The sequence below is a fragment of the Dasypus novemcinctus genome, chromosome 22 (assembly GCF_030445035.2).
Source record: "Dasypus novemcinctus isolate mDasNov1 chromosome 22, mDasNov1.1.hap2, whole genome shotgun sequence".
Lineage (NCBI taxonomy): Eukaryota > Metazoa > Chordata > Mammalia > Cingulata > Dasypodidae > Dasypus > Dasypus novemcinctus.
The window spans coordinates 39535915-39548841 of record NC_080694.1 but is presented as its reverse complement, the minus strand read 5'-3'; the positions used below and the strand labels follow the sequence as shown (position 1 = coordinate 39548841).

The window sequence follows — 12927 nt, the reverse complement described above, 5'->3', positions numbered from 1 at the left end:
TACATAAGTCTATTAAATATACTGGGATATGGGACCAAACCTATACTTATTAAGAGAGTGCGTTATACTAAATTTTTAGAGGAAACGTAGTTTTACCAGTGGGCATATCCAAACAAGGCAGCAGAAACAAGGTTCTATTTTCTTTTCTTTTTTTTTTTGGATGTGCCAAGGATATAAAGTAAGTAAAATTACCTTCAGATCTTCCAGACTCTTCAACATCTCACTTAAGAATCTGTAATAGTCTCCAGATCTTGTAAGTAGTTCTATGTACCGAGCATGAATATCTGCAGCCTTGGAGAAAAGAAGAGAAGTGGTACATCATTTACAAAAAGGTCTATGCAAATTGACTGATTTTTGTTCTCTAAAATAGGAAATGACTAAATTTAATGAGTGAATTCTCTTCTTTTATGTGTGCTAACTGCAAAGTCTGGAAGCAAAACAAAACAAGGGGCTAAAACATCATAGTCCATCCTCATGACTCTGTATCATTTCCCCTAAACCATATGAGAGAGGATTTTCTCTGACATCTATGGAAAGAGAGCTTTGTTTTAGAAACATACATTTTTCAGTTTTTAGAAGTCTCCCACACTAAATCCCAAAATTTAAGCCAAATTTCTGCCAAGATTCTAGTAATTCAAATTTGCATTGATCATTTTCTTTTCTTTTTTCTTTTTTTGAGGTACCGAGGGGCCAGAGATTGAACCCTGGACCTCGTATGTGGGAGACCGGCGCTCAACCACTGAGCTCTATCAGCTCCCCTGTGTTGGTTTCTTTGTTGCTTGTTTGTTTTACATTTTAGGAGGCACCAGGGATCGAACGTGGGAAGCAAATGCTCAATCGCTTGAGCCACATCAGCTCCCTGATCATTTCCTAGAAGGCATCATCTAGCCGTGGCTGATACCAGGGGAACATAAACTGCTATTACCCTTTTTGAGTACCCTGGTACCCTGTAACAAGGAATGAATTCAGGGACTGTAGGAAAGACAGAAAGAGACAGGAAAAAGAGAAAAGAGAGAAGGAAGAGCAGGCTCTAAGAGCTATGCAACGATACACTGAAAGACAATATACCTCTTGCAGGATCACCCCCGAAGGGGACTGAATCATAGTTCTCTTGATAGGTATGTTCAGTAGAGTTTCCAGTCCTGAGGTGTATGATGCAAGTTGAAGTTCATAATCCTGCAAAATAATAAAGGTGAAGAAAAACATTCTTCATCACCTTAAAAGGAAGTTACAATTCCACAGTTTTAAATCATCAAGCTGTGTTCTAATGACCAATCCCAAAGTCTATAATGTGCTGCTAGCGTGCAAGCAGCTAATATGACATTCTTAATACCAAGTAGTACACCTTTATATGCTAATTGGGAATTTTTGCCCATATGATCAGTCTAAAGAATAAAGACCAGGCCCATTCCCACAGATAACACTAATAAGTAATATATTCAAGCTAAAGAGAAACAAATTTGTGGTTTATTCAGCAGAAAATATATAAAAGCCATGATCACTGTGCACAAGAAGTTTACAGTCAGCAAATAATGCCATTAATAATATTCTTGATGAAACATCAACTTTCTTGGTGAAACCGACATACCTTAATTGAATTTCCACAGAGTTCGGCAATTTTTTGTACTTCTTCTGATTTGTCTCGTTTCCCAGATATTTCACTGTGCAAGTTCTATACAAAAATAAAATATTTACATAGATTAAAGTATATGAATATTGAAAAAAAAAGCCAATGTTATGTTACTCTTCGACCACTGTTAGTTGTATTTTTCTTTTGTTTATTACTACATGGGTTGACCTCATATTCTTACCTTTAGAATCTTAGGAGAGGAATATTTTTTCCAGTTAGAAAAAATAAGGGAAATCTCCAACTTCCTATTATCTTAGAGATTCCTTTCTGTCACCTCAATTTATAGGATGCTTTACTATAACATGAGAACAACAATGCATTTTTTCCCATGTTCATAATCATGTTTCTTTGTAAATATCTTGACTATTTTTTCTCTGAGCATTCTTTAAGCATTCACAAAATGGACTAAAAGCATTCAGTGTTTATCATTTCAAACCGAGGCACTGCTGTGAAAATCAGAGGCAAACACAGCTTACACCCAATTACTCTCCCCACAGCTTTGGAATGACAAATTGGCTTATACCTTCTGTTCATTCAAAAATCTCATGACCGTGTTGGAATCTGAAAATTTCATGGATTCTAAGGAGTCCTGGCGACGTTTGGCATCACAGAGCCACTTGCAGAAAGCCTGATAGTTATCACGATAATTCCTCAGTTGCTTGATTTGTTTCTCTAGGTCCCATATCCTAGGGAAAATAAGAAACCACAAAATTATTAAATCACTGCTATTTGTTCCTCAAAATACTGAATATAGGATTACCATATGATGTAGCAATGTCATCCTGGGTGGATCCCAAGAGAAAAGAAAGCATATGTCTACACGAAAGCTAGGACATGAATGTCTGCAACAGCATTTTAATAGTCTAAAGGGAATCAATTGCAATGAATGTACCACACTAATGAAATAACTTGTTAATGTGGGGAAAAGTGGGAGGTGAGGGTTGTAGGGCCTGTGAGAATCCCTTCTTTTTTTTATGTAACATTTTATGTAATCTAAGTATCTTAAAAAATATAAAAATGTATATTTTTAAAAAATAAATAAATAAAATGGAATCAGCCCAAATATCAATCAGCTGATGAAAGGATAAACAAAATGTGGCCCAGTCATACAATGGAATGTTATTTGACCATTAAAAGGATGAAAGTTCCGATACATGCTACAACATGGATGAATCTTGACAACATTACGTTAAATGAAAGAATCCAGCCACAAAAGGCCACTTATTATTATAAGACTCTATTTATGCGAACGTCCAGAACAGGCAATTCCCTTAAGACAGAAAGGAGCTTAGTGGCTGCAGAGGGTTGAAGATAATGGGGGGTGACTGCTAATGAGCGCAGGGTTTCTTTTGGGAGTGATGAAAATGTTCTAAACTTAGATCGTGGCAAGGTCGCACAACTCTGTGAACATACTAAACACTGTGAATTGTATACTTTACATCAGTGAATGTTAGGGTATGTGAATTAGGTCTCAATAAAGATGTTTAAAACACACACACACACAAACTCTGCTAGTAAAATGAACTACAGGTCAGGTAAGTCAGAAGATTATTTTGAAGCCCTCATTTTGCTGTAAGGCAGTTCTTTTGTATAAGATTTCACTTTCAAGGAGAGGATGTGACTCAAGCAGTTGAGTGCCTGCTTCTCACATGGGAGGTCCCGGGTTCAGTTCCCGGTGCCTCCTAAAAACAAACAACAAGCAAAACAAACAAAAAACCAACTCAAGGGAGCGAAGGTGGCTCAGTGGTTGAGCGGCAGCTTCCCACATATGAGGTCGCAGGTACAATCCCTGGCCCCAATACCTCAAAAAAAAAAAAAAAAAAAAAAAAAAAAAAGCTTCACTTTTCAGGAAGTTTTGGATCATAGAGTGGTTCAACAATGGCAGCGGAGGAATACTGGTATAAGATGTTATTGACAGGTGATATATGGTTGAGAGGGGGTTATACAGGGCATATGTCCAGGGTGCATGGTAATGTTTGGATATACTCATAGTGGAAGCAATTAAAAACAACAGCTGGGGGGGGTACTGGGTTCCTGGCCAGGGGTGCTCTGTCGTGGTCCCTAGGGGAGTAGCGGCAGTCCCCCAGGTGCAACGGTAAGGACCAGAAAGGAATGAGGGTCCAACAGTGAGCCCCTGATACTAATGACTATGCTTGTGAGCCTATATGCCTGAAATAAGAACAAGGCCTAGAGCAGCACTGTGCCTAGGAGTTTCCTCCTGACAGCCTTCATGTTACTCAAATGTGGCCAGTCTCAAAGCCAAACTCAGCATGTAAATGCAATGCCTTCCCCCCAGCGTGGGACATGACACCCGGGGATGAGCCTCCCTGGCACCGAGGGATCACTACCAAGTACCAACTAATGATACAACTAGAAAATGATCTTGAATTAAAGGTTCAACGCAGACCAGCAGAATATCCCTGTCTACATATAATTAACAGGAGTTAAAAATGCTGTTTGACCTAAATTAAGGGGGAAATGGAAAGGACAAATGAGTTTATATGGCTATGAGTCTCTAAAAAAGAGTCTGGAGGATGTCAGAAGGATTGCCCTTATGCACACCTGAGCAGAGTCTCAGAGACAGATAAAGTAGATACAACCCCAGGTATTGGTTCTTTTGAGGGCTAGGGAGACCCACAGGTTCTATGGTCATGGCATATGGTGTTCACTGCCATGTCAGTTGGTCCTTCTTTGGAGCTGGTGTTTCACCGTGATGGAGCTGGACACAGATGGGATCTCTTTTCACAAGGCTTTCATGCTACTTTACTTGAATTGTAGTTGGTGCTGGAGTTTAAGATATATCTAGGGGATTTGAATCTCTGGACTGACAATATGATAGCCAGGCCCTGAGCCTCAACAGCCTTCAACTCCTACACTCTGATTTATTGGACTTGCCCCACTCAGCTAACATGGAGCTGAAGAATGTCAACCACCACACCATGGAGCTTACAGTGTCTACAACTGAAAGCAGGAGGATTGCATCCAGTATCCATGTGGAAACTAAGCCTCCTCTTGACACAGATGTGCAATGGACACAACCAATCCAATGTCCACAGAGAAAATGTGGCATTGGGTGTGGGAAAAGTGGCCATGGTGGCTGATGGGTGCAGGGAATGGGAGGAAGAGATGAGATGTGGAGGCATTTTCGAGACTTGGAGTTGTCCTGGGTGGTGCTTCAGGGACAATTATCGGACATTGTAGATCCTCCCAGGGCCCACTGGATGGAACGTGGGAGAGTATGGGCTATGATGTGGACCATTGACCATGAGGTGCAGAGATGCCCAGAGATACACTTACCAAATGCAATGGATGTGTCATGATGATGGGAGAGAGTGTTGCTGTGGGGGGAGTGGGGTTGAATGGGACCTCATATTTTTTGAATGTAATATTTATACAAAATGAATTTTAAAAAATTAAAAGATAAAAAAAAAAAAAAAGAGATTTCATTATCACAAACTTTTTGAGAACGCTCACTCAAAGCATCTCCTTCCTCCAGCAGCCAAAACAAGAGCTTATAGGGCACAAAGGAGCAAACTAAAAGGCCTCCATTATTTCTCTAAGGACCTGGGTAGCACCTGGCTCACCGTGTTGGTTCGGTCTTGGCTATTGTGATGGAATCTCTTTCCACTTCAAATAAAACTGGCTAAAAGGCCCTCCCTGAAAGCAGCAGCTACGAAACCTGGCTGGGGAGCAGAGGTGGCTCAAGCCTCCTTCCCACATGGGAGGTCCTGGGTTCGGTTCTCAGGCACCTGGGTGTTGGTGCCTCCTAAAGAGAAGACGAGCACACAACGAACAGACACAGATCACAGACAGCGGGTGGAAACAAGGCGGAGTGGAGTGGGAAGAGAAATAAATTAAATAAATAAATAAAACACAAAAACCTGGCTGACACAAAACAAAACTGCTATCTTGGAGTGATGATTTCCAATGACATTATCTTGGGAACCACCAAATGGGAAGAAAAGTACCAGAGGAGAGTGGCCCACCTGTAGTCTATCTGTTTATCTATTCTCTGCCAGCGATCCGTCAGCTGTGTGACCTTTTCACTAAACTTCCCAAGATCCAAGTCGTAGAGTGGATACTGCTGGGAAGTCTGGTTGTGGATCTGCTGTGCTTTCTGCAGCTCCGTCTTCATGGTGGCCAGCAGTGTTTTCTTCAAATTCAAGTCATTTTTAATTTTCTGTAAGAGAAATTAAATGAGTACAAAGTTATCTTTACTCTCACTTTAGGCTACATTTCAAGTCACCAACTGAGGGGGGCGGGGAGTTTAGAAAACTCTTTAGAATGTTTCTATTTTTAGTGGTAACAATCAATCCAAGAAAACAACACGTTGACTAACTATATTTCTCAACATTTGTGTCACTGATCGAGTTCCTTAGGCCACCTTGTTAAAGAAGGATGGGCTTTGAAAATTAGTCTGGGAAATGATATAGATAATACTTCATTCCTAAGTCAGTAGTGCCTTTTGACATATTAAAGGTTCTGAGAAGTCCTACAGTAAAGCAACCACAGTTTAACTATGTTCAACTGAACATCCCCCAGGCTAACTGCTCCACAGATTACTTCCTGCTAACACACTCTGGGAAAGTGGGTACTAAAAGTAAAGTACTTGTATCAACCATGTCTGACCAATGAAATCTAAGGAGTTCCCTATCATTTCCTATTCACTGGGGCAATGTTAATATTCTTTCAAGTTACCTTCAGTCCACAGCGATAAGCTTCCACTTTATCCAGATCCAGGTAAACTGTTTCTTCCTCAGTGAGCCTGGCTTCATAAACCTTTAACATGTCTTCGGTTTGGAGAATCGCCTGGAGGAGTGACCTCACAGTGCACAAGCTTTGCAAAGAGAGAGAGCAAAGGCAAATAAAACTGCTGGTAACCTATTCAGGTGGTGAACATTTGGCTTTTGCCCACTATTAATGAAAGAGAAAAATAGTAAAGCAGTTTTTGAAAAAAGAAAACCACCATTTTGTTTATTTCTATAAGTGACAGGAGCAGTAATTTTTTTCTTCCATCACGATTTGGACCATCATTTCCTATACACTGAAGAATTCTAAGCCCTTCAAGTATACCTTACTTCTAAGTACATTAGATTTCTGAACAGTGGAATTGCCATTCTAGACCAGAAGAACACTCTCTCACAACATGGAAAAGTATAAGTAAACTTCTAGTAAGAAGAAAAACTATAAAGTAATGGCTCCAACCAGTCAAATACATAATGTCTGAGAAAGGCAAATTGACAGCAGTGTTGGTTGGATTTACCTATTTAAGTAGCCGTCAGTAACACCATTGATGTTTTCCAGCTTCTGAAACAGTCCGAATACCTCGTTCTGTAAATAGCAATACTTTTCGGAACCCCTGAAGTTGGCCAGCATATCTTTCAGCTGGTTGAGCACTTCAGCGATGGTTTGGGAGTCATTCTGGACGCTCTGTGCAAAAAGAAGGAGAACCACTGTGAATTGTGCCGTGGGAGTCTTAGCAGTTTTGCGTCTGAAAACGTCTGCTGAGGGCAACGGAGACAGAGCAGACCTCTCAGCTCCTTCTCCAGGGAAGTCTTACTAGCGCCGAATAAACATGGCCTTCTTCAGAATGTGTCTCCCAGGGATTCCAATGCAGTGGCCAGATTTGGCTGAGCAGAAAACGTGGTCCATTTAGGAGGTGAAACACTCAATCCTAGTCCCAGCTCTGTTTATGCCACTGAAATTCACGCCACCCCCCCCCCACCAAATCTCTTTGTGTCAGTTTCCTGTCTATAAATAAAAATAATGCCACCTTTGAGTTCATAGCATAGGTTGTTTTATCCAGAAGCCAAATGCTTGTGAAAACTCTTTGAAACGAACAAAGTACTGTGTCGCTCGAAGGAAAAGTGCTATAGCCTGACTCTCCAACCCACAAACTTAACAGTGAAGGCGGTTTCGTCCCCAGCCGGGAAATCTTCTACAACTCTAGAAGCATATGAAAGAAAAAAAGGGAGTCCTACCCAAAGCCTGCTCTCTTGAAAATTAGTGGGGTTTTTTTTTTGCCTATAAATATCTGAACCAGGAAATTTTTAGTTAGTTCACAAGAAGAATGTTTCTGGAATCAGGCAAAATAACAATTGATACCTACCTTTAGCTCATTGATTTTCACTGTGATGTGATGTGAAGATCCCTGGTCGGTGAGAAGGAGGTTTTTAAGTGTCATTCGGCCCTCGCAGTGCTCCATCTGCCTTCGAATCTTCTGGAGCTCCATCAGGATCCAAGCCTCTTGCTTGTCATTTTCTCTGTTGATTTCAATTACTTTATTATGGTTGACGTCTTGACAGGAACCAAGGTGAGTGACCTCTGTCGTGGTTACTGTAAAATTACATTAGGACCACAGAAATTAGTAAATTTGTAGCTAGAAGGGAGCTAGGTCTCAAAAGACAAGCACGCAGAAGGAAAGCTGAGCTACTTCATTGGATTGTACCCTGAAAGTTCAGCATGTTAAATGACTTTTGTTGTAACATCCTTCAAAGAGATCACTGTAAAAGTAGCTTTGTGGAAAAGACTTTCTTTCAAACACTGCATATTTGGTCGATACATAGAGGAAGACTCCAGAAGCCCACCTGTTTGGTGCTGAGGGTGGCCGGGAAGCTGTATAACCAGGGTTTGGTAATACTTCTGGGCATCGGTGAACTGAGACTGCATTTTCCGCTTGTCGTCATCTCCAAACATCTCTGAGCCTTGGCTGTTTCTGATGAACTCTTGGTAATGCAACTCGAGATCAGCTATCGTCTTCATGTAATCTTCCTGGCGCATCGTCTTCAGCTGAAAGTAAACCAGGCAAACGTTACTGATGACGGCCCTACATGGCGCTATGAACAGGGTCTGCTGGAAAATGCCCCGTTCTAGATGGTTCTTGAGGCAACACTTTTGAGGGCTCCATGAAGCTCTAAAAGCTCTTTGAGGCTTTAGAGATTCCTCCTACAACCACAGTGGTAGGTTGTCAATTAACTTTTTTCCCCAAAAGAATTTTTTCTTCAAATGAAATATTCCTCAGAACCCCCAAAGGTTAAACACATCATAGCAAAGCTGCTCTGACTGAAAAAAGAAAAAGAGGTAGAGGAGACCCAAAAATCTATCTGTTCTGTGCAATTCTGCCACTCCCTCACTTCCATCCCCATCACCTCTAAACTTCCCCCACTCCCTCACCTCTATCCATGTCACCTTTAAAGTACTCCTTAACCTAGGATCCTTGAGACCACAATTCAAAAACCATTGATTTAGAGTAAGCAAGGCTTTGGGTTTTCTTCCAAGAATTCTATCCCAACTTTGACTTTTGCAATATCCAGTTAATAATTTATGGTCCAACATTCCAGTATATCTGAGACTAGGAGCCAGAATACCATACAACATGTACCTTTTCCACAGGTACTTTTGGCTGGCCAGGCAACTTTAGTTAACATTTCTCCTTATCTTGTAACCAGCCAAGAGTTAATTCCTCCCATTCCATACTGGATGGACCACAACCTCTACAGAAGGCTGAACGGAGTTTCCTGATAAAATTATAACGCATTAGCTGTACAGATAGAAGGTCTGCCTAGTAGAAATGGGCACTGGAGGAAGAAGCCAGAAGCTCCCTCTGGGCAGCTTGAAGGTCACAAGGACGTACCTTGGCAATGGTCATGGCCCTGATTTTCTCAATATCAATCATGCAGTAGTGCCAGGACACCAGGCTCTTCATGTTGATATAGAGCTGGTTCCACAGGGCCAGGATGGCTTCGTAGTATTGCTCAATCCTAGGAGGTGCAAAGGGCAAACACACTGAAGTCAGACTTTCAAACTTCATCCCAAACAGGAATCCCGGAAATGCGTACACAACGGTACATACCCAAAAATTCAACTAAATCTCAACCAGTAACTAGGCAATGGGGGGGATGTGTAATTTTCAAAACCTCCAATATCTCAATGGATTTGGATTCATTTACTCCCAAAAGGGCATACTCAATCATCTACATGAGGATAGATATTGGGAATCTTCTTGGTGGAAATATACAGTATGTTTTGTTTTGTGTTTGTTATTGTAGTTTTGTCAGCAGCTGTTCAGCTGACAGAGGTCTAACCCAGTGTAGGATGCCAGAGAGAAGCCTGTCATAAAAGACTGATGGCAGCCGAAGCTTGTTAATGCATATACACGGTTTCATTTTACTCTTCCTACTTCTGAGTATGGTTAAACATATCCATCAGAGAGGGCTTATTTAACCAGAGATGTAAAGGACTTGTATGCAGAAAGCTATACAACATTGCTAAAGGAGATCAAAGATCTAAAAAAAAATGGAAGAATATTCCATGTTCATGGCTTGAAAGGCTAAGTCTATCCTACTCAAATTGATTTACAGATTCAACACAATCCCAATAAAAGTTACAAAACAGCATTTTTTACTGAATCTGAAGTCACTTATCAAATTTATTTGGAAGGGAAAGGGGCCCTGAATAGCCGCAAATATCCTGAAAAGGAAAAGCGAAATTGGAGGAATCACGCTACCTGACTTTAAAGCACACTACAAAGCTACAGTGGTCAAAACAGCTTGATATTGGCACAAAGATAGACACAATGGAATCAGATTGAGAATTCAGATATAGACTCACGCATATTCAGCCAAATGATATCTGACAAGGCCACCAAGCCTACTCAACTGGAATAGGACAGTTTCTTCAACAAATGGTGCTTGGAGAACAGGCTACCCATATCCAAAAGAATGAAAGAGAATCACCATCTCACATCCTACATAAAAATTAACTCAAGATGGATCAGACTTACATATAAGAGACAAGACCATAAAGCTCCTAGAAGATAATGTAGGAAAGCACCTATAAGATCTGGCAGTAGGAAATGGTTTCATAAACTTTACACCCAAAGCACAGTCAATGAAAGAAAAAACAGATAAATGGAACCTCCTCAAAATTAAAAACTTTCCTGCCTCAAAGGAGTTTGTCAAGAAAGTGAAAAGGCAGCCTACTAAGTGGGAGAAAATACTTGGGAACCACCTAGGGCTGTAAAAGGCCTAATATCCAGCATATATAAAGAAACCTTACATCTCAAGAATAAAGATGGACAAGTCATTTTAAAAATGGGCAAGAGATTTGAAAAGACACTTTTCCAAAAAGGAAATACACATAGCTAAAAAGCACATGAAAAGATGCTCAACATCACTAGCTATTAGGGAACTGCAAATCAAAAATACAATGCGATATCATATTACACCTATTAAATTGGCTGCTATTGAAAAAAAAAAGGCCCCTAAAAAACAGAAAACTACAACTGCCGGAGAGGATGTGGTGGAGGAACAGAAACACTCGTCCCCTGCTGGTGGGAATGTAGAATGCTGCAGTCACTGTTGAGGACAGTTTGGCGGTTCCTCAGATGCGAAGTATAAACTCGCCATACGATCCCGCAATCCCACGACTAGGAACATATACCCAGAAGAAGTGAAAACAGGGATGTGAACAGATACGTGCACACCAATGTTTATAATGGCCATATTCACAACTGCCGCAAGTAGGAAGCAACCCCAGTGTCTTCCAATGGATGAATGGATAAACAAAATGTGGTACATACATACAAAAGAATATTACTCACCTTTAAGAAGGAATGAAATATTGACCCATGAAACAACACAGATGAATCTTAAAGACCTTATGTTGAGGAAGTCAAACAGCCACTAAAGGACAAATAGTGCCTGATCTCAGTGATGTGACCTAGGCATATTGAGCAGACTCAGAGAGGTAGAGTCTGGAAGATAGGTTACCAGGAGATAAGAGGAGAAAGTTATGAGCCGACGCTCAGTCTGGCAGAATCTATGAGAAGGTGGATGGGGGATGCTTGGAAGAGGACAGGGGTGACAGTGGTGCAGCAGTGTGAATGGGGCAGTGATGCTGGAGTGTGGGTTAAGCAGCACTGGGGGCGCTGCACTGGGCTATCCATAAAGCTGGAGGAAGCAACAGGTGAACCCTAGTGAGGGAGAGGACTGTGGTTGAGAATACAGTTGTGGGAGTGTTCTTTTGGCAACTATGGCAGGGTACGGTCACTGGTGCAGGGCGTTGGTGTGGGGCAACGTGTGGGGAAGGGTGCACCCTGGGCACACCTCTGTGGAATATGAATGCATTCACGTTGTCATAGGGTATTATCTCAGTGGGTGGAGACCTGCACAAAAACCAGCGACATATTAGAATCCCATCTTGGGAGTCCTGCTACATTCTCTAATGGAGTGGCAAGAATCTCTAGAGTATATAGGCAGTGCCTAATAAAAGTAAGCCAAGCCCTCGATATTAATGCTTGTACTTAAGAACCTTATTCTTGTGAAATTGAAACGTAGCACAATGATATCTATTGCCTAAGAGTTACCTTCTAAAAACTTCTTTGCTACTCAAATGTGATCTTTCTCTAAGCCAAACTCAGCAAATAAACTCACTAATTTCCCCATGCATGGTGTGGGACATGACTCCTGGGGATGAGCCTCCTGGCACCAAGGGATTATTACTAAGCACAATGAATTTGGAAAAAGATCTTGACCAAAAGGAGGAAACATTAAATATAAAAAGAGTTTTTATGGCTAAGAGATTTCAAAGGGAGTCAAGAGGTCATTCCTGAAGTTTTACTTTTGCGTGTCTCAAGCAGATCTCACAAACTGCCAGAGTAAACACAGCCTCAACGAGGGTGTCCCTGAGGGCTCTAGAGACATCTGGGCACTATATGCAAGGCATACAAGCCCCTGAAATCAGCACCCCGTCGGTGGGCCTTACCCTGAAATATATGACAACCTATTTCCCCAATGTAACAGAGTTAGACTCATTTAGAATTTCCATACACGTGGTTCTTCTACCCCTTTTATTTGGACCTATAATTAGCACTATATCCATTAAATACATGTCCCAAGAGATTTAAATCTTTGGTCTGTTCCTATGCTGGCTGAGCCCTGAATCTCAGCAGAGTTGCAGCCAAACACCTACTCTCCAATTCATCGGACTCACCCAGGACAACTGGACAACTAAAAAAAGGATGAGGATGGACAACCCTCAAACCAGAAAACAGAGTGTCTACAACTATAGGCAAGACATTTCCTTCCATCTGCCCCATAAGATCTAAGCCCTCTCTCAATCTGAAGCAGAGCAGGCATCACCATCTCAAAATCCTCAAGACTGAGGAAGGAACAAACATAAGAGGGGAATGAAACCATGGACCAAAGTAGACTTATTATTATCGTAGTAACGAAAGAACTTGTAAGACTGATATAAAGATAGTAGTGATCAGAGGTTCTGAGGGGAAGGGGAGGGGA

At 41.3% G+C, this 12927-nt stretch overlaps 1 protein-coding gene across 3 annotated transcripts in view; it reads right to left on the bottom strand.

Annotated features, from left to right (window-relative positions):
• The window catches only part of DSP (desmoplakin), a 51162-nt gene that overhangs the window by 7671 nt on the left and 30564 nt on the right, over nt 1-12927 (bottom strand). For all 3 annotated transcript variants that reach the window (XM_058285199.2, XM_058285198.2, XM_071210961.1), the window contains exons 13-22: nt 9264-9390; nt 8218-8419; nt 7740-7966; nt 6894-7060; nt 6329-6467; nt 5617-5810; nt 2154-2316; nt 1589-1672; nt 1069-1176; nt 193-291 (exon numbers count right to left, since the gene is read on the bottom strand). In XM_058285199.2, the coding sequence (XP_058141182.1) occupies nt 193-291; nt 1069-1176; nt 1589-1672; nt 2154-2316; nt 5617-5810; nt 6329-6467; nt 6894-7060; nt 7740-7966; nt 8218-8419; nt 9264-9390 (1510 nt within the window). The remainder of the gene's footprint in view (nt 1-192; nt 292-1068; nt 1177-1588; nt 1673-2153; nt 2317-5616; nt 5811-6328; nt 6468-6893; nt 7061-7739; nt 7967-8217; nt 8420-9263; nt 9391-12927) is intronic.